The sequence below is a fragment of the Alosa pseudoharengus genome, unplaced genomic scaffold (assembly GCF_046254945.1).
Source record: "Alosa pseudoharengus isolate Yale_2024_CS ecotype anadromous, Long Island Sound unplaced genomic scaffold, YU_APseudo_1.1 YU_APseudo_1.1_scf_22, whole genome shotgun sequence".
NCBI lineage: Eukaryota > Metazoa > Chordata > Actinopteri > Clupeiformes > Clupeidae > Alosa > Alosa pseudoharengus.
This window is the reverse complement of record NW_027468680.1, coordinates 20,970,658-20,991,262: the sequence shown is the minus strand read 5'-3', so window position 1 is coordinate 20,991,262 and position 20,605 is coordinate 20,970,658. Positions and strand designations below refer to the sequence as shown.

At 40.6% G+C, this 20,605-nt stretch overlaps 2 protein-coding genes across 2 annotated transcripts; one reads left to right on the top strand and one right to left on the bottom strand.

The window, feature by feature from the left end:
* Positions 1-178: 178 nt before the first annotated feature.
* Positions 179-2,046, bottom strand: znf593 (zinc finger protein 593). The gene is made up of 4 exons (XM_076299951.1): positions 1,988-2,046; positions 1,330-1,547; positions 631-693; positions 179-532 (listed from the first exon to the last, which is right to left on the bottom strand). The coding sequence occupies exons 2-4, from the start codon at positions 1,527-1,529 to the stop codon at positions 406-408; spliced, it is 390 nt and encodes a 129-aa protein (XP_076156066.1). The 5' UTR covers positions 1,530-1,547; positions 1,988-2,046; the 3' UTR covers positions 179-405.
* A 615-nt stretch (positions 2,047-2,661) lies between these two features.
* On the top strand, positions 2,662-20,298 carry rlf (RLF zinc finger). The gene is made up of 8 exons (XM_076299313.1): positions 2,662-2,922; positions 11,182-11,336; positions 11,438-11,519; positions 13,587-13,722; positions 13,814-14,016; positions 14,139-14,275; positions 14,390-14,531; positions 14,621-20,298. The coding sequence occupies exons 1-8, from the start codon at positions 2,743-2,745 to the stop codon at positions 19,529-19,531; spliced, it is 5,946 nt and encodes a 1,981-aa protein (XP_076155428.1). The 5' UTR covers positions 2,662-2,742; the 3' UTR covers positions 19,532-20,298.
* The last annotated feature ends 307 nt before the right edge of the window (positions 20,299-20,605 follow it).

Here is a 20,605-nt window from a genome sequence, read left to right as displayed (position 1 = left end):
CCTGGTCAGTTTCTGGTCATGTCATGGTAATGCAGGCAGAAATCTTCTTTTATTCATTTAGGAATGTTTAAAAACATTTGTATTTAATATTCCAACACTTGGTATTGTATTGAAGGAGCACTACTTTACCTCTAATTACACATTCTTACTAATATAACCAAAAAACAAAACAGGCAAATACAACCAAATAGCTTACTTTATTAGCTATTACCAACACATCTCCATACAAGTTTGAAGCATCTCCATATTTACATGTGCATATCATCCACACCATTAGAAACCCACTGAAGTCCACTGAACATGTCAAAGGCTAAAGGACATTTTGTACAGACTCTGTAAACCAGGATCATTATGTCCATGCAGCACTAGACACAGGTAGGTGATATGGGTTCCTTTAACCTTTCCTTAGTCCATGTCCTCTTCTACTGCCTGGGTGTGTACCTCCACCTTTTTGTGTGGTATGTATGAGCCCATTCCAGCAGCCCTCTCAGCCTCCTCCTGTGTGTACGGTTCTTCTCTCAATTGTTTCAGCCTGTAAAAAGGCAAAAGGAGACACATCTGTTACCTCACAAATATTTGTTAAGATCGGTTAACTATGGATGGACTGAGTGAGGCCCTGTGAGAACTTACCTTTTCTTGTGGATTTTGGTTTTAAAGTGTTCCTTCATTGCTTTTAAATCAACGAAGTATCGCCTGTGGACAAAAGACAAGGTCAGTATCAAGTACTGCTGACCAGGTAAATTACTATATAAAAAATACATGTCTGCTTTGGGGGGGGGGGGGGGAGACATTGAACTCAAGTAACTCCTTGTAGGTATATGGTAAACCTTGGAGTAACAACAATGCTCATCCGACATGTTATTTGTGTCATTTCAAAGTGTGAAAAATATTCCTGGTATTTTTGGACTTATACCTCCATTGTTCATGTACTGCTAAGTCTACTCATTATAATATAACATTATTTTTAAATCTCTATATTTTGGATTTGGAAGGTTAGCTTCAGTCAGTTAGCATCCAAGTTGATGCCAATGATGGGCCATATGAACGGGGCTGGAACTTCCATACTTACTTATTAATTTCAATGGGAATGAAAATTAACATTAAATCCAGTACACTGACATGAATAATGAATTTGCATGAGTAATTCTAGTTTTAAAGTCACAGTCAGTACTTTTTTCCCCAAGATAAAACTGACCACTGCAGACAGAGAGAAACTAACCACTATAACATTCCACTGGCACAGATCTTGTACCAGGTCAGAGTAGATATGTGCACTTGTGCAGCACGTTTCCTTGAAGGTTTAATCAGGGAAGAGGATTCTGCACTTACGCACAATGTAGACAGTAATGTTGTGCACTGCCTGTGACATCATAATCTACATCTTGTTTCAGCAGCTTAGCTGCTTGGTCAGGTCTCATATCAGTGTGAATCTGATCAAGGTCTTTTGTTCTGCGTTTGGTCTTCCATGTTTTGGAGATGTTTTTCTTCTTATCACCCTTATGGTTTCCACATTGTTTGGACTTGCCCATGATCAGCCAGCGTTCGGACTGTTAAGAGAGGGAAACAGAAACAAACATATTGGTTTTGCTGTGTTCGGGCTATGTGGCACTATCGTTTTAAAATAACTTTACAGGACAAATGCCAACACAGAACAGCCGACGTTTTCTTGAGAACAATTAGTGAATGGTTAAACGGTTGAACGGTTTATTGAAAATGATCATCACTTTGGCGTTGAGTTCACAGGTTAAAGTTAGATGAAAACCATTTCCCAAGCTATCACCCCAACGTTATGTTATCCGTTTTCATGTGCAACATTTAGCATAGCGTTCGCAGCTTGTATTTAGCGTACATTTTTGTGACATTCCCCGTAACATGGCCTGCAGCACAGACAACTAAAAGATCCACAGCAAACATACATGTAAATTGATTGTTTACAATGTCTTATTTGTCTATATCATTTTAAAAGGTCTAAAGTCTAAGTACTCACCAACCCTAACTGCCTTTTCTGATCACACGTGTTTACTACTCCATATAATCAGTTCCGGGTCAAATTGCAAATCACAAAAATATCCAATAGAGAGCGCCAAAGCGGAGCGCCAGTGTCTATGAGTGAAACGCACGCGCTTTTGTGCAAATTGGTTTGTTGTCGTCAAAAATTATACTTCTCTGCGAAACTTGTAATGGCAATGAAATTTAGCAATACAAATGTACAGATAGCCTATTAATTTACACTAGCTTAATTAGATCGTGTTTTCCTGAGGTCTGTTAAGCCTATAATGTATCTGTAAAATGTTAATAAACAACACGAAATTAGAAAAGTGCCAAATAATGACATTCGAGTCTTTTATTAACACCTAAAAACACATCCGTTCTAAAATAATTAGTAGGCACAGGTCACTTAATTATTTGTCATTATTTGCGGGGGGGGGGGGCATTTTATTTTCTGTGTCCGCACTCATCTTTCTTTGTTGTTTTCTGCTTTAAACCAGAGACGGCTCATCAACCTGTTCAATTCGCTTTAACATAATGCACGGCTTTGTGCTTCTAATGTGCACACGCCTAGAACCCTCCTAGTGCCAAGCCACATGTCCTCCCCATCATCCAGTCAAAAATGAAAATATCAAATCTGTCATTACCACATTGAGAGGATTGGTGGTAGTCGTGTCCTCAGTTCCATACCTGGAGTACTCTTTGCAGCCACATGACGCCGTGAATGCCTACGCGCTGTAGCTTTCTGTGAAGATGGCGGACGGTGCAGTTGAAGCTGAGCCCGACTGGGCCGACCAGCTATTGCATACGGTCGAAGACTCATTTCTAGTTATGGATAGTTTGCAAGCTACTCTACAGCGACTCGAATTTGATCTTCGTCAGAAAGATATTTCGGAAAACTCGTCCACCGAGTACTGCAATAACTTCTGTCAGGTACCTGCTTTGTAAACTGTAGCAGAATGTGACCCCAGCTATGTTTTCGCGGAGATGCTAGCTAGTTGGGGTAACGTTGAGGCTGGTGCTAGCTCTGGGGGTGGGTACCCCCATTTGGGCCGTAATAGCATGAAGTGGGGGAATGTTACCTAACACAGCCTAACATACCAAGATTTGACTGCTTTTGGCAGTACTACTCCAATGACAAGTGGATATTCTATTTATGGGTTATGTATTGTGTCAAAATGTTCGAAGAGTTTCACGGTGCGGGCAATTAGAGAAATAGACTTCTGTTTTTTTTTTTTTTACTCTGCTAGCTTACAAGCTAGTTTGCTAGTGTTGTTGGCCATGGAAGAAGGGACTCCAGTTTTGCCCGATCAGTCTACTGTTAGCCATTTAGCTAGTGAAGTTAGTGTTGCAGCAGTTTCAATTTCATATCCCCCCTGACATGGTTGTTATTGTTAAGCTTACCAGACAGTTGATCATAGCCTATTTGCCATGGATGGATAGAGCAAAGTAACATCTAGCTAAGAACTTAACTCAGTGGCTAACTGCTTGGTTCGGGGTGGGGCGATGCACAAGCTGTGATCTTGCTTAAATGCAAACGTGAGAATGTAACTAATTCCATGCCTAGCGACATAGACAAAACAATAACAGCGCTATAAAGATACTTAAGCAGAGTCCCTGAACTTAAATGTGGATTCTGTCCCTACATTAGACTTGTGATGTCCAAGTTGACCATAGTCATGAAATTTAGTTCAACTATTAAAAGTACTGAAATTAAGCTTTTATTGTGTTAAATCTTGGTATGGATAGGATTGCATATGCATTTTGTCCCTTCACCGCTGGTGAAAGTGTTTCAGTACGTGTAACGAAGAATCACACTTCCTCTATTGTAACTTAGTGAGTGGTGACATTTTGAGTATTTTGGAGACGTAAATCCGTAGTATTTGGAAAATAAAGGGGACTTGCTTGGATTAGGGTTTTATTGTCACTGCCAGCAAACTATATCACATGGAGCAGGCTGTAATTATGGCTGTGGTTATGGTGGTTTCACAACAGGCACCTGCCTTACTGTACTGAGCAGATGTAGGCCTATATTGGTAGTACTGGAGTCATGCTTATCATAGGCTAAAGTTTGTTCAAATGTAATATGCCAATGCTACCCTGAATACTTAAAAGCAGAGATCAGACGACTTGAAAGTGACGCCAACTGTAAACTCCCACTTAAAACAATCTCCGAGAATCTAAATTCATCACCTTGGACTACTATTTGAACCTCTCAGAATACAACCAAAGGCAACTTGAGATGTTGGGAGAAAATTAGGAAGCCTTGATTCAAATGCCTCCACCATGCGAGTGAAACATGAAGCAAAATTGTATGCAAAATAAGTTAAGTGACCAAATGGAGTAGGCCTGTCTGGCTTCATAGATTTGCAAGAGGTATAGTAGTCAGAGATTTGCTGTTCAGAAATGTTGAGTTGGTGGTGTAAAGGAGTAGATTTGCAACTTGGAAGTTAAATTTTTTTGTCTGAAAGAGAAAGATAAGACTGTGCTTTCGCTTTCACTTTCCTGATATGTTGTGCCTGCAGACATGTTTCTACTTATCCTTTGACCAAAGTACTGCACTGAGATTTGCTCCTACAAAACATTACCAACCTGTTGTAATGAATTAATTACTTGTATGGTACAATGATGTGTACTCTACTGTCTGTTTTGTCTGCTGTACAGAAATGAACTGAGTTCAGACTGAGCTTCAAAGGTTCATCATTTGCTTGTGTGCACTGGTAGGCCTATGGACTATATACCACGGAAGGCTGTTTCAGCCAGCACATTTATTTCCAGTGGAGTGTCAGCAACCTTCTGTTATATTCTGCTCCTTTCGTGTTCACTCCGACACTAAACATCTTGTTAATGCCCAACAGTGCAACTCTTTATTCAACTTAGACGCACACATAAATCCTTCAGCATTTTAACATGCTCATTCACTAGGTGTATCACCCAACCCGGTCTGTGTAAACAGGTACGCTAAAACAGTGCAGGTGATGGTCAATCAAAAATGATTGTGCTTGCTAAAAAGCCTTTCAGGAAGTGCATGGCATATGGGCAATTCAGCAGCCTATGTGTCAGTAGCCCCGTTTACATTGACAAATTTCCCGTGAATGTATTTACCTTATTCGCGAACGCTTTCCTTTTTACACACACCGAGGTGGGATGAAGTGTCTCGACAATTTTACCACCAGGCAGGGTAGACATTTTGACGAAACGATTCATTCCGGCACCAGTGTAAATGCGTTAAGGCGGAATGGGGGAATCTGGGCGGGCGTTTTGATGACACCACATATGTCCAACCCACCACAGGAGATTTAAAATCTGACTGATCAAAAGCAGCAATAGCAGAGACAGCACATTACAACAATTTTTCAATCCACAAAGCTTCCAGTCATTTAACGCCAGCTAGAATTGACTGCAGGTCGGAATGCAATCGGTTGCCATATAGGCTATCCTAAAATCCAGCGATAAAACAAAGCATGAACTCATTGAGCATCTGTCCTAGAAAGCTTTTACATTATCACATTATAACTACTGTAAGCCACAAAACAAGCTTAATTTAATTTCAGTGTATGTTCACTGTTTAACAAACAAACTAGCATGCTATGCAGCCAAACAAGCAAACACAGCTAAACGTAAGGACAATGAACTCCTACCTTTATGGTCTACAAGTTATCCACAGTAATTCATAGTTAGTCCACTGTTATTTCCATCATGCATTATTTTCATCATAATGTTTCCAAAGAAACTACAAATTTGACTTGCATCTGATGTTGCAATACATCATACTTTCATAAATCGTGCAACATATTCTATTCTTCCATATATCATTCATTCTTCCAGAGAGTTGCCGGTTTCTTCAATAAATAGAAGGAACGTTCTTCTTTATTGTGCTCTGCATTCTCATTGCATACATTGAAAAGATGCATCTGGAAAAGATGCATCTTGAAACAGAGATAACTATACTCTAACTATACTAAACTATACTCTCTACAACTCTTTTAGCATCTCCTTTTCTACAGAATAAAATGTAATAAAATTATTCCTCTGCTTCTATTGGTGTGAAACAGAATATCAGTTGCTCAATTTCAACATTGCAGAAGCAACTAAAAGGCTGTGTTTGAGTCTCTAAAGTGACATATTTTGCCTTTCACTGGGCATTATTGAACATTAATAATAATGTGAGGGATGATCCCAAGGGCTAATACCTGTCCCACTAGGCTATCTCATAATTTAGGCATGACAGGTTGTAGCAGGATAAATTTAGAGTTCCCCTTTTCCTCCTCTGTTTCCTTCCTGTAATGATCGCACACTAGGGTATCACACCTGACATGGTGTGTGTAAATGTGGATGTATTTTGCCAGCGGTAGTCAAATGGAGAGCAACTGGGTGTGCTGCGAAGCTTGGGGAGTGCTTTGTGAGGAGTCTCAGGAGTCCAATCAGGGGCACACAGACAGATGGAGAGGCTCATAGGTAAGGCTGTGGAGGAGGTATTCCCTGAGAAAGCTGACATAGGAGTGGGCTTTCCCAAAAACAATCAAGTTAAAGGGCTTATTTGACAGAACCTTCTTGACCCATATTCTGTTTTGAAATATCGAGTTCACTTCCATTGGAGCACAAGTGAAAGTGTGATGAGAGAGAATGGTAGAGCAGTTATTTATTTTGTTGAGTATAATGAATTTTCATATTATTGGGGCCAGAAGCAATATTGTAATGATCCAATTGTGAAGTTATCCTTGTTCATCACCGTTATTGTATGGCATCCTGATGATGTTGGGATAGTTATTTACTCAAAGGAGCTTTACATTACTCTGAGGAACACCTGTAATGGAATTCATCAGAGACAAAGCATTTGTTGTAAAGACAATCAGGGCTTAAATTTCACTGCGAAATTGCGAGTATTGCGCATAATTTGTTCAAGTCCCGCAACTATAGCCATCATAATGCGAGAAATTCCCGCATACACTTTTACAGCCTGTCTGATGACGTTAATATAATCATGAAGTAGCGTGAATGCGGTGCTATTGACCGGACGCAGACACACACACACACACACACAGAGAGAGAGAGAGAGAGAGAGAGAGAGAAAACCACTTTGCGCTTACGCAAATAGGCTACGCAACCATGGCCAACTTTTACATCTGGAAAGAGCTCCTTGGTAACTATCCTGCTAGCTCAGGTCACGTCAACACTTGATCCCAGAAAGATTGTCTTCAACTTGTTAGTTTTTTGAACATTTATTTTATCTAATGACATAGAAAACATAACGAATTGCATCCACATATCCTTATGCACTATGCACAACTTTTATTCACTAGCGACTAGCCTAAAACCATCAGGCTGAAGGGAGGCTAATTACTCACGTATTTCTTAAAGTGACAGGCACTCAATTACACGTCAATATGAAGCATTCAAATTACTAAATATGTTTAACTACTAGTAATTACTAGTAAAATGCTATACATTAAAAATACATTATTAACTAAATACACTCTATATGAATTTAACATTGTGTGTGGAGAGAGTCAAGCAGAATCTAGGATGTCCACTGTTGTGAATGATCCCACTACAGTATATATTACTGATGACGTCAAGGTGGTGGGGGCCCCAAAATCAAACACATTTTTAAAAAAGTATCGAAGAAGTATCGAAATCGCAAATCTTGACTTGGTATCAGAATCGAACCCCCCTTCCCCCACAAATTGTGTAAATCCCCCCTACATGAATAACCTAAGGGGGGAATTCCCCCCAATTTTGAAAAAAATAATTTTAAGCCCTGACAATTTTGGTCTTATTTAGATAGATAAATAGCTGTGCATACTTAAATTGGCACACAACAATGTTGGTTGTAATGTTGTAATTGTTAAAAAAGGTATAAAAAGGGAGCTTAATAATATTAAAGGAGAAAATAAATGGTGGGGGGGGTAGTGTCTTCCAGAGGGGAGAAGCTGGAACAATTGTGGGGAGACTCAGCTTCATGTGAGCATCTTCCCTAACATCTTTTCCAGGTGTGTAAAAGGCCTACTCCTCATCGTTAGTAGCTTTACACTGAAACTGACTTGTACTAGGTAGGAGACTTTAGTAGGATTTAAGGACAATTTATGCTGTTGTCTGATTCGAGTTATTGACTGGCCTTGGTCTAGCCACAGTGAACAAATATTAGTTGAAAATGTATTTAAACTGAGTCTAACTGAACTGTAAGCCATACAGGGTCATTCCAAGTGAAAACAGCCAAAATTGGGGTATCATGTACATGGTACCTCTCAGATTTTGCTGAAAAGTGGTGAAAATATGCCTTATGTTACCAAACGAGGGAATCTGAAGTTTCAGGTCAATATCTCAAACGGTTTGCCCGTGGCGTCTATTTGAATTTCGGGTGCCATGGCCGTAATTGACACATTGTAATTTCACATTTCATCTTTTGCCATTTTTGGAAGAAACGTCTGTTCTAATAGTGGTAGAAGGCTGCAAACTGGTGTGGTAGTTCATTGTAGCCTGTACTACACAATTCTGGAGGCAGATATTTGTTCTTTCTTTTAATGAAATCACATTTTTGACTATGAAGTTTCATAATATGAAACAATATTCTTCATAATGCACCATTTTGGACATTGTTTCCAGAAGTCTGGAATGTAGATCAGGGAGAATTTAGTGATGATAAAGCATGAAAATAGTGGAAATAACATAGTATTATGCTCAATGATGGCAAACAATTAAATACTGAGACTGTCACGGATTAACCCCTTATCCCCAATGAAACAGACCCGCCATCAAACTTTTAAAGAACTAAATAACAAGAATGTTACATAGTGTAAGAACTAAATAACAAGAATGTTACATAGTGTAAGAGTTTTTCCTTGCCGCTGTCACTCTCCAAATAAAATTTAATTAAAAATGTAATTGAATAGTGTCTTTAACTATTATCAAGAAATTGTGGAAGCAGTTGCATAATGTTGTCATGGTCCTTTTGGTCAAGTTTGAATTGGCGAGCACTGCGTCCATACATAGTGTGTCAACAACATCCTCAAATGGCCATCGGACCAAAGACAGATCCCCTGTTGGGTGCCATTCCAACATATCATTTGTTGTGTCAGTGTGCCAGACATCTATGGACGCAGTGCTCGCCAATTCAAACTTGACCAAAAGTTTTATCATCTTTTTATCATCACTAAATTCTCCCTGATCTACATTCCAGACTTCTGGAAACAATGTCCAAAATGGTGCATTATGAAGAATAAAATTCATATTATGGAGCTTCATAGTCAAAAATGTAATTTTGATTAAAAGAAAGAACAAATATGTATCTTTATCTGGTATAAATCCCATTAGGATCATCATGGTCATTTGGGGGTCCAAATATGGGGTTCCAAAAGAGTCACCTCTGCTGGAGAGGGTTTTTGGACCCCCATAAAACCCCCGCCAGTGGTACCATACCCTTCAAATTCATTTTGGCAAGAGCAAGGTTCCCACATATAACAAATAATCCTGTTTAGAATAAATATGATCATTAATTGTGGTGCTAAGGCCACTCAAAAAGTGAAAAATCACACATGCCGTCAAAATTTTTTAGGACTTTGGTGACCCACCTCTCACCCAAACAGTAAGTAATGTTGATTCTGCCTCCAGAATTGTGTAGTACAGACTACAATAAACTACCACACCAGTTCCTCACCAGCCTTCTACCACTATTAGAACAGACGTTATGGGCTTCCAAAAATGGCAAAAGATGAAATGTGAAATTTCAATGTGTCAATTACGGCCGTGGCACCCGAAATTCAAATAGACGCCACGGGCAAACCGTTTGAGATATTGACCTGAAACTTCAGATTCCCTCGTTTGGTAACATAAAGCATATTTTCGCTGCTTTTCAGCAAAATCTGAGAGGTGTCATGTACATGGGTGGCTGAGTTGGCGTGGAATGACCCTACAGTTAACAAAGTTACAGCCAGAAATGCTAAAGTAAAGTAACTAAAGTGAGTCATTGCTAGATCTGACAAAGCATTTGGTGAACATGACCCATACAAATGCCCAAGCCGCTACCAAAAGTCTGCTGTGGATGACATGTCTAGCTTGTTTTTGTACTCTGTCGGTAGGTATACTCAGATTTTTCAGACGTTCTGGATTCTCGGATTTACCTTGTTGGATGCTGTATGTAGTCTAGGCCCAAAGAGGAGCCTTTGACAGATACCGTTTTTATTCCTCTTTAGGTTTAAAGTTACAATAGCAAATCCTTTCTGTTTCTCCCTTTGCTCCCTATCTGTTCTGCCCAGCCAGCTTATTAACACGGTGAGCTAGACTATAGCTATATTTCAGGGCGTTTAGCTTCTCCAAGGAGACAGTTGAATTTAGTTTCACTTTCACTAATGTTGATATTTGGCATTTTGCCATATGCCTGAGGTCTGCCCTCTCTTGAGTGCCCTTCTAGTTACACTGATATGATAAATATGTAAGCTCTGCTGCTGCATAAATGCTGCTTGTGCTGTGGAACAACGAAAATAAAAACATGACCGGAAGCGCCGTGTGGATGGAAACCATAGACTATTATATATGAAAACGTAGCATTGTCATGACATGATAACGATTGACCTGTGGCGGTTTTCAGGCGTGGCTTTGGGTCAATTCTGGCGCTTAAAAACAGAACGTTCCATTCATTCATAGGATAATAGCCTAAATCATTCAGTCATGAAAAGAAAACAGCAGCAGCTTAATATTTTTCAGGCGTTTAACCGTAATGTTAAAAGATGTAGGCGTACTGTTCTTAGCAGTGATGACCGTGAAATTCCTACCCTGGTTCAGTGTATACCTCAGTGTTGGTTCAGTTCAGTCAATTTTCGGTACAGCAAGCCTGTAGGCACTGCTAACCTAAAATTCACTAATGCATAACGATGCATAACGGTAACAGTATTTAAAAAAAAAAAGGTGTTAGTTAATTGACTAAACTGACATATAGTCCCCCACTTATACTGTATGTGTGCGAACTAAAATTTGAAACATAGTCCGCATGCAAAAAATCCTACAGTTAATGCTGTTAAAGACTGCATTTGGTACATTTGGTACACTGTATTGAACCTAACGTCATGAACCTAAACGGTTCGGTACCAATACATGTACCTTTACACCCCTTATGTGAATATGCATCTTTCATGAACTAAATGGTTTCATGAATGGAGTGCATCTTTAAACCTTTTACTTTCTGTTTGTGTTCAGGTGCTGATGCATTACGCTGGGAGCAGGAACTCAGTAGAGCACGGATTGCCACTGTTGGAGGTTTACTGTCTGTCCATCAATTGTTTTGCTGCTGCAAGACCACATCTGACCTCCGAGTCAGACAGTGTGGCCCTTGTGTTGAAGCGACTTGCATTGTGAGTTAACTCAATACCTTCCTTTCTCATAAAGCTTGTGCAGCTGCAATGGTAGCATCTTTATGATCAAATTTTCCTTTTGTTTGATGTTATGCTCACAGGAGTTGCTTTGAGCTGCTGTTGTCTGTTCCTGTAAGTGATGTCCCTTATAATACATGGATGCAATTCCACCACTCTGTTCAGGTGTGTACTAAACTAAAGTCCATATTGGCAAAATTCTCTACTCTGCAATCATCTTGGCAAAGCTTCTGAGATCAGGGGCCTCTCTAAATGAAGGATGAGATTCATAACTCCACATAGGATAGTCAAACAGACTAAAGTACATTATGTGAATCCATGTTAAAAATTGTCATCAGTGGTGTGAACATATTTCCCCCAGCTTCTCAAAAAAAAGAACCTTTTGCACTGTACAGACTTTTTGCAGATACAAATATATATATATATTAGGGCTGTCAAAATAACTGATTAATTTCGATTAATTAATTTGAGAAAGAATAACTGATTAAAAAAATTTGTGCAGATTAATCGATTCCGTATGACCTCTGACCCCGAGCCGTTCTAGTCAGTAAAAATTAGACTGTAAAATGAAGGAGAGAGAAGAAAACGTGCTGCCTGGATCATTGATTGGAACATTTACTTTTAAAAAACGGCCTGATGGTGTTGATAAAAAATAAAGTGTTGAAAATAAAGTCCTCTGCAATGTCTGCAGCAAGGATTTGCATATCACCGGAGTTCATCAACTCTGTAGTCGCATATCAATGCAAAGAAATAAGTGTTGACATTGAGGGGAGTGTTAATTTATTTTCATTGTGTCCCCTAGGTCAGTGGTTCCCAAACTTTTAACAGGCATGTACCCCCTGAGACATTATGATCTTCCGGAGTACCCCCCAACACCACCAATTGTTAACAAGTTTTTTTTTAATTGTTTTATTAATATTTATTTTGATCAATTTAGTCGAGAATAGTGAATAGGATCATAAACATATGATACAAATCTCATCAATAGTCAACATATGATAGGCCTACAAATGTGCTGAATATAATGATTTTAAATAGATCTGCACCTAATCTCCCACACAATCGTCTTGTTGAATGCAGTGATCTTATCTGGTGCTTGTCTTTGCCTTGTAACTGGAGATTTAACTCATTGAGCTTTCCAAAAATATAGCTAAGATAGGCCAGCTTCGTCAAGAAATGTTCATTAGTGAACGTGCTTGCAGATTCAAACATGCGCTCTTCCTCCAAGAAGAGGCGACTCGGAGCTCAAACACGCGACAGCACTTTACCTCGGGAAAGCCACCTTGCCTCGCTGTGAAACAGTACAGCCTTTTGGTCAGCTCCCATCTCCTCTCAAAGTGCGGGGAATAGACACGCTTTTAAGGGCCGGGTCTTGATGAAATTCACCATTCTCACAACCTCGTTCAAAATCTCATTCAGGTCGGGACTAACTAAGCTGCCTTGACACGAGCGCTTCCCTATGAATAACACAGTGGGTCCATTGCGCATCGGGTGCAACCTGGGCCTAGGCTACAGATGAAAAAATAAATAAATAAAACTCCTGTTTTTCACGTCAGTTCGCGCCCCACCTGGCATGTCTCCGCGACCCAGTAGTGGGTTGCGACCCACAGTTTGAGAAACGCTGCTTTACCCTCTCTGTCTCCACTCTCGAATATTTTGTTAATGCGTAGAAAATAAGTTTTTAATGTGCAGTGCAAATGCGGAAGTTAAGTTACCAACGTGGGATAGAGAAAATGTTTGAAAAGGCATAGGCTATGACAGATCTTTTTTCGCGTACCCCCTGAAATCAGTCCACGTACCCCAGTTTGACAACCGCTGCCCTAGGTTATATCTGTGGCCTGAAATGCCTTGTATGTGAAAAAAACTTCTTCCCTAAGCACTTTTGAATTTATTTCCTCAGCGTATTAGGTCATATCATAGATTATTATGGCAATTATTTGAACAGTGAAACTAATAATAAAAGAGTCTTTGAACTTTAATGTCACTAATGCTGATTATTCAATGATTCATTTGAATTTAAATATTTAAAATACTTTCACAGCAAAAATTATATATGCGATTAATTTAGATTAATTAATCACAGAGTATGTAATTAATTAGATACATTTTTTTAATCGATTGACAGCCCTGATATATATATATATATATATATATATATATATATATATATAGTCCTAGTAGTGGTATCACAACCAGCTTCTGTTTAAGTTCAGATTTTGTTTGTGTACTTAGGTGGCTCATGATTCCTTGCTGCAGTATGGAAGCACAGACTTGCAGGCTCTTCTCCAGATCACACAAGCAGGTGGCCCATGGAACCTGCCAATCCTAATTGACTTGCTTACTGGTCAACCAACAGATCCTGAAGAGCGTAAGTATTCATTTGACACAGGTTAGTTATGCAGACATGAAACATACATGACCATTATTTTGTCACTCACTTTCCCTTTTTTTTGTTACAGTCTGTGCCTTCATTGCCTTAGAAGGAGACGGCTTCATGGAAATGAGAATCAAACATCTAGAGAAACTTGGAGAATTGGATAAGGCCATGATCCTGATGAAAGCCTGTGCAAATTGCATACTTCTTCCTAATTACACCGGTTTCCGGCAAACCTTTGTGTCCCAGCTTTGCAAAATGCTTCCCAATGATGAGGCAGTTTTAGAGGTACAGTATGTTTCTTGTTTTCACCTGGAATTGTGAAGTGTGTGTGTGTGTGTGTGTGTAATGTAATAGTCATGCAATTCTCTTTTTTCTAATCAAAGCCCCTTTGAATTTTAACACAACAGATTTCTAGACTTGATGGTAAAGATGTACTCGATATTATTTGTAATATGGAGACAGAGGGTGATGAAAATTCTGCCCACATTCTGTGCACCACCTACCTTACGTGGCAACTGCAGGAAGAGAGCCTTTACTGTTCTTGGTGAGTCTCAAAAGTAAAAAAAAATATTGTGATGGCATGGCATTATGAAGTAGGCAGTTTTTAAACGTTTCCATTTTTGGCATCTATCAATTTTCTTGTATCTTTCAAATGCAGGGAACTTACGCTTTTGTGGAGTAAACTACAAAGAAGAACAGATCCTTCATTGGAATCATTTCTGGAGCGTTCCCTGCAATTTGGTGCCATTGCCAAAACAGCCTACCATCTGCTCTTCCTTATTCAGGTCGTCCAGACTGAGGTGTGTTTAAGGACCCCATTTCCTATACAGACTTTCACATTTCAAGCATTGCTAAAACTTTATGGTTGTCTTTTGTGTTCTTTTTGCAGGCTTTACAGCTTGGATTGCGAGTATCAGTTGAACTTTGTGTCAAAGCGCTTCAACTCCCAAGTCAGGAAGACAATGACACAAGGACTGCTGTGTGCAAGACTGTGGCATGTCTCCTGTCAGAAGATCTGGAAGTACTCAGGGCTTGCCAGCTGACAGAGTTTTTACTAAAGCCCTCTCATGACTCCTTTACAACACTTGAGGAGCTCTACCAACAGCCTGATCAGAAGTATGACGAGGAGAATGGCATAATTCCAAACTCACTGCGCTGTGAGCTGCTTCTTGCTCTCAAAGCAATTTGGCCTTTTGATCCGGAGTTCTGGGACTGGAAAACTCTTAAACACCACTGCAACAGGCTACTGGGTCTTCAGCCGGAGAAAGAGGAGGAGGAGGAAACAACACAAGAGGTGGATCCTCTTCTTGCAGCAAAGGACTTTAAAGAGAAGGAGGAGGAGAGAGATCAAGGAGATAAAAGTGAAATAGAGAAATTAAAAAAAAAAAGAGAAACTGTGAAGAACTGTGAGTCAAGGATCAGCAGCACTGGCCATGAAGATGATGACCAAAATGAAGATGACTTAAAATCAAAAGAGGGTCTGAGATCACCTTCAAAGAAGATAGTCATGTCCGAGAGGAGCCTGCGGTGGCAGAAATATAAATTCTGTTGTTTGATATGCAAAAAAGAGGTAATTGAGGCCAGATTCCTCCATCATTCCAAAAAACATGAAGAGAATGGGGTCTTCACCTGCCCTGTGTGTCTTCAAAAGTTCCAAGGAAAGCAAGAGTTTTCTCCCCATATCAGCACACACTCACAAATGCCAGCCCGTGGGCGTAATCCTCAGAAGAAGAAGAAAGTTAAAAAGAAGGTGGACTTGGAAAAGGAAATGGATGAGGATGAAGTTGATGACTTGGAACCTGGTGAGATTGCATTAGACCCATCTATAAGAATGTACTATGAGTCTACACATGATCCTGATGTGCTGGATCACATTTTGGAGCAAGCTGCAGCTGTGCCCAGAAAACAGGCAGATCAGGATTACATCACTTTTGACTACATCAGCACTCACTTTGCATTCCAGGACCGTGAGGTATATACATGCCCTGCAACTAACTGCTCAAAGAACTTCAAGCTTGTTAAGTACCTGAGTATGCACTTGAAAGACCACAAAGATGGCGACCGTGACCCTAATATAAAACACTATTTGGAAATGAAAGACAAACGGGAAAAGTGCAGTTTCTGCCGCAAGCACTTCATGACTGCCTACCACCACCGTAAGCATAGACGAGTCCATTTTGGTGATCAGCCTTACATGTGTATAGTCACCGGATGTGGAGCTCGATTCAACGCCATCAATAAACTTGTTGAGCACAAGCACAGCCATGCTGTCCGGCTTGGCTACCAGTGTGAGCTTAAAGGATGCAGCATCTCCTTTTCTGATCTTGGACAGCTTTACCACCATGAAGCCCAGCACTTCCGTAATGCTGCTTACCACTGCACCAGTCCGGGATGTAAGAAGTTCTTCTACTCACGCAAAGAGTTCTTGAAGCACTTAGTTACACATGGTATCACATTCACTGAGGATGATTTTGAGGCTCAAAGAGAGCGACAGCGTAAACTTGTGGATGCTACTTTAGAGGAAGAAACCACCCCCAAAATGCCTTGCAACTCAAATGCAGCAGAAGTCATCAACGCTTTACAGAAAGACACAACAACAACCACAACAACAACAACAGCTTGCTCCTCGTCCCCATGTCAGAATGTGGACTGCAAGGATTTTAAGGGCTCTCTGACAAATGTGGCTGTTTGTTTCGATGGGGAAAAATTCACCTGCGGTTTTGAGAAGTGCCGCAAAACTTTCTCTAAAACTAAGGACATTCAGAGGCACCTTAAATGTGCACACCCAGAACAGGTGAAGATAGAAAAAAAGGGATGCAAGAAAGTGAACAAGGACAAGGGCTTAAAGACCGACATCAAGACAGATACAGGTGGTCAGGATGTGAAATTATCAGTAAGCCCACTGCCTAGCCATGAAACAGGTATCCCAAGCACTGAAATGCATACTGATCCCATCACTACATCTTCAACAAATTCTGCCCCAAAAGACTCTTTGACCGATATCTTGCTAAGCCTTAGCAAGCTTAGCCTACATTGCCCTTTTTCCAGAAAAGGTTTATGCGATCCAGTTCATCCAGAATCAGATACACTGGTCACACCCTCATCATCTCCACCTGCCAACTCCTCTTCCAAATTAACCTCTGAAAAGTCAGAATCAAAACCAGGCCCGCCTGTTGAAACAAAGAAGCAGCAACTGAAAAACAAATCAAATGATGGCATTCCTGCCGAGACTCAACCTGAGACATGCAAGATGAGCAGCTTCCTCATCCAACCCACAACAAAGCCTTATACGTGTGATATTAAAGGCTGTAGTTATCAAAGTGTTACTAGCCAGGCTTTAAAGCGTCATTACCAGACCAAGCACAATATCTCAGACGAAGAGGTGAAAGGGTTGGAGAAATTTAAAGCCGAGTTCAAGTTCAAGCCATTCAAGTGCCACCTCTGCCCCAAGGGCTATAGAGAGAAGAAAGAGTTAAGGAGTCATTATATGCAGATGCACAATATAAGTGAGGCAGTGGTTGATCAAATGAGCTGCTCTGTAAAGAAAAGAGATGAAAGCAAAGTCCAAGACTCGCCAAAATCCAAAGTTAGTCTCAAGCTGAACTCTAAAAAAGACTCGGTAGAAGAAGACAAGCCAACTGATGTGCCTGTGTGGCGATCTCGATCACAAAGACGAAAAGGGTTAGCGTTAACAAAGCTTGAGCGTGAAAATGATCAGGCACCAGAGCAGAAGAGCCGTAAGTGTAAAGATCTGCCAGCTTTGCAACACAATCATTGTGAGGATGGGGTCACAAAAGAGGGAAGAGGCAGCCGGCGTCTAGTAGCGAAAAACAACCTCTGCTACATCCTGACAAACTACCATAAGCCCTTTCACTGTGTGCATAAAGACTGCAACTCTGCATTCACCAACCAGACTGGCCTGGTGCGGCACCTGCAGATTGTACACCATTATAAGCGGTCACAGCTGAGTCTGGAAGGGGAACAAAATGTGAATCAAAATGCTTGTGTGAAAAAGGAGCCAGCTGGACCAAATCTCTTCTTTTGCAAGTACAATGGCTGTGGGAAGCATTTCCATCACGCAGCAAGTCTGTATAGGCATAATCGACGGGTGCACAGAAAGGTACCCTCAAGGGTTTTGCACACGTCAAGGCCTCTCAGCACATTACAAAGAAGAGAACCTGTGTCAGAGGAGCCCATCCCACGGTTTAAGTGCACATATGCCAACTGCAATGCTAGTTACCACCTAAATAGCAGCTTGTTGCGTCACACAAATAATGAACATTGCGACCAAAATTCTCTGAGCCAGACTGCCCAGAAATCACCAACCCCATTAGTGCGTTGTAATTTTGAGGGGTGCACTCGAGTTTTCTCCCAAAACTCAAACTATAGGAGACATGTGTTCTACAGGCACTATGAATATTATGAGTCTGTTGTAGTACAGAATGCTAACAAAAAAGACAAGCCAGCCAGTGGATGCCAAAAGAAATTGATAACACATTCCCCTAAGCTACCTCTGCGGCATTCCTTGAGATTCTGCCCAAAGCCCCAAGAGGTCATTCAGTCTGAAGAAAGTACCGAGGAGAGTGTGGAAGAATCAATAAATGAAAACGTGAAAAAGGAGAAGAGTCCAACACAATCCTCTCCAAGTAGACGACCGCTAGTCTTCCGCAGTCACGAGGAAGCTTTGCAAATGTGCCAAGATCGCTGCTTGCCTGTAGCCTTTCCCTGCATGGTGCAGGACTGTAATACAGTTGTCACACTTTTAGGTAGCATGCGTCGTCATTACAAAAGAGTCCACAAAATGTCAGATTTTCGGATCAACCTGAAGAAGGATAAACTCGTCCTAAATTCTGAACAACTAGAGGAGATCATACAAAAGAAATCGGCATTGGTTTGTCCTGACATAGTAAGGTCACCCAGTGGAGTTCTTAAAATGGAATATCAAGCGGAGCCTGACAATCCAGGAGGTCCACCTCTTCCCATGAGCCTTCACTCCATCAAAACGGCTCAAATGGAGGAGCGGGACATAGTTGTATTGTCAGAAAAGCCACCATCTGACAGTAGTATACTTGATGCAGATAACTTGCTGTATGGAGAAACTCCGGGACACACTGAGGCGCTGCCCGAGGTTCAAAGCAGCCATAGTCAAGAGATCAGCCAACCACAATCTCCGAACCCTCCTCCAGTCCAGGCCACTCTGGTAGACCTTTCTCCACCACCCTCTCTCAGAATCAGTGTTGATGAAGGGTTTGACTCATCAGGCAATGACAGTAGCAAATCAACGAGATTCCCTGCTACACCTGCACCTTCTGTAACTGTGCCTATAACTCCACCACGACAGCCTCTCAAAAGAAAAAATGAAGTCACTGAGTCTCCACAACCTCTGTCTCCCTCCCTCAACTCAAAAGATTTCTCAACTCTAAGCCCTGCCCCGAACACTTTTGATTTGGCGACATACAAGCCAATGGGGTTTGAATCCTCTTTCCTGAAGTTCATTCAGGAAAGCAGGGAAAAAGAGGACATTGAGCCAGTCATGCCTGAGCCATTTAAACGGCGTGAGTGTTGTCGCCGGAACTACTCTGTTAAAGAGAACAGTCAGATGGGATTTAGGATCACCCGCAGCAGACTGGGGAGGGCGTCACCACTGAAGCCCTTACTCTCAGCCAGTGAATTTCACTCTGTGGAAAACCTGCACTACATCTTGGACCGTGCTCTGACAGGTTGTGGTGATGATCAGGCAATCAAGCAGCTGCAGTACCTCAGACCTGTTGTGGTTCTAGAAAGATCAAAATTGTCCTAGGTCGACCTCTTGTCATCTAATAAATAAATGAATTTTCTGGTTAGTTTAAAACATTTTGAAACTCTTCACCTTTCATAGTAAGGAGCATTCATATTTTTTGCAAATGTAATATTTTGGTTCAAGTTAGTTGCCAAACTATCACTTGGATGTACCTTAATTACTTTGAGATGTGTGTATGGAAAAAAGAATTATAATAAAGACTGCCCAAAAGGAAAGCATATATCTAATCTGAGTGATGTATACAGCATTTAGACTTGGACTTATACTGCCGGATAACCGAACTTGGCGTTTTAAAAACCCTACAGTATATGCCATCTTGAGTGGTATAACCACAACCGAGTTCTTAAACAATAATTTTAAAAGATGGTTTCAACATCTCTTGTGTTTTCAATGAATGTTTTCAATCCTCACATTATGCTTCAAAATGCAAGCAACAGCCAGGCTCCATAAAGCTCTACACAGTGCTGGTGTGTAGTACAATATGGTGTTCTTGCGCTCTTTTTTCACACATGGCTGTTTGTCAAAAAATGTTGGATGTTTACTGCATATTGATCCACCCTTGAATGGATATTTGAGGTTTTATCACACTTGGAGTGGATGATAGGTATTCATTTCAGAATACAGTATGCATGGAGGTAATGCATTACTGTTTTTTTTATATAAATAAAAATATACATATATATGTTAGTAGTCCAAAGTGTAGATGAGGACTTTCTCATATCTCTGTAAATTATGTCTGGGGAAGTGGTTGATTTTTGTATATTTCAGTATTCAAAATAAACAATTCTGTGAAATTGTCCTCATCCTATGCTTATTTATCCTCAAACTGTGTAAGAGTTGTTAAATTATTTGCATGTTATTGAGCACCAAACTTGAGCCATGGTTACATTGTGATTTGTGGGCAAGAGATAATTCTCCTGAACACACACATAAGATGATCTTGATGATGTGCATTTTAGAAAATGGTCTCATACAGATAGAATTTCCATGTTTTGGGGCTCCAAAAGGTCAGTGACAGCCTGCCATTGTTTACCTTTTCCCAGAAAACGGTCGCCTTCTCCATATCTAGCAAGA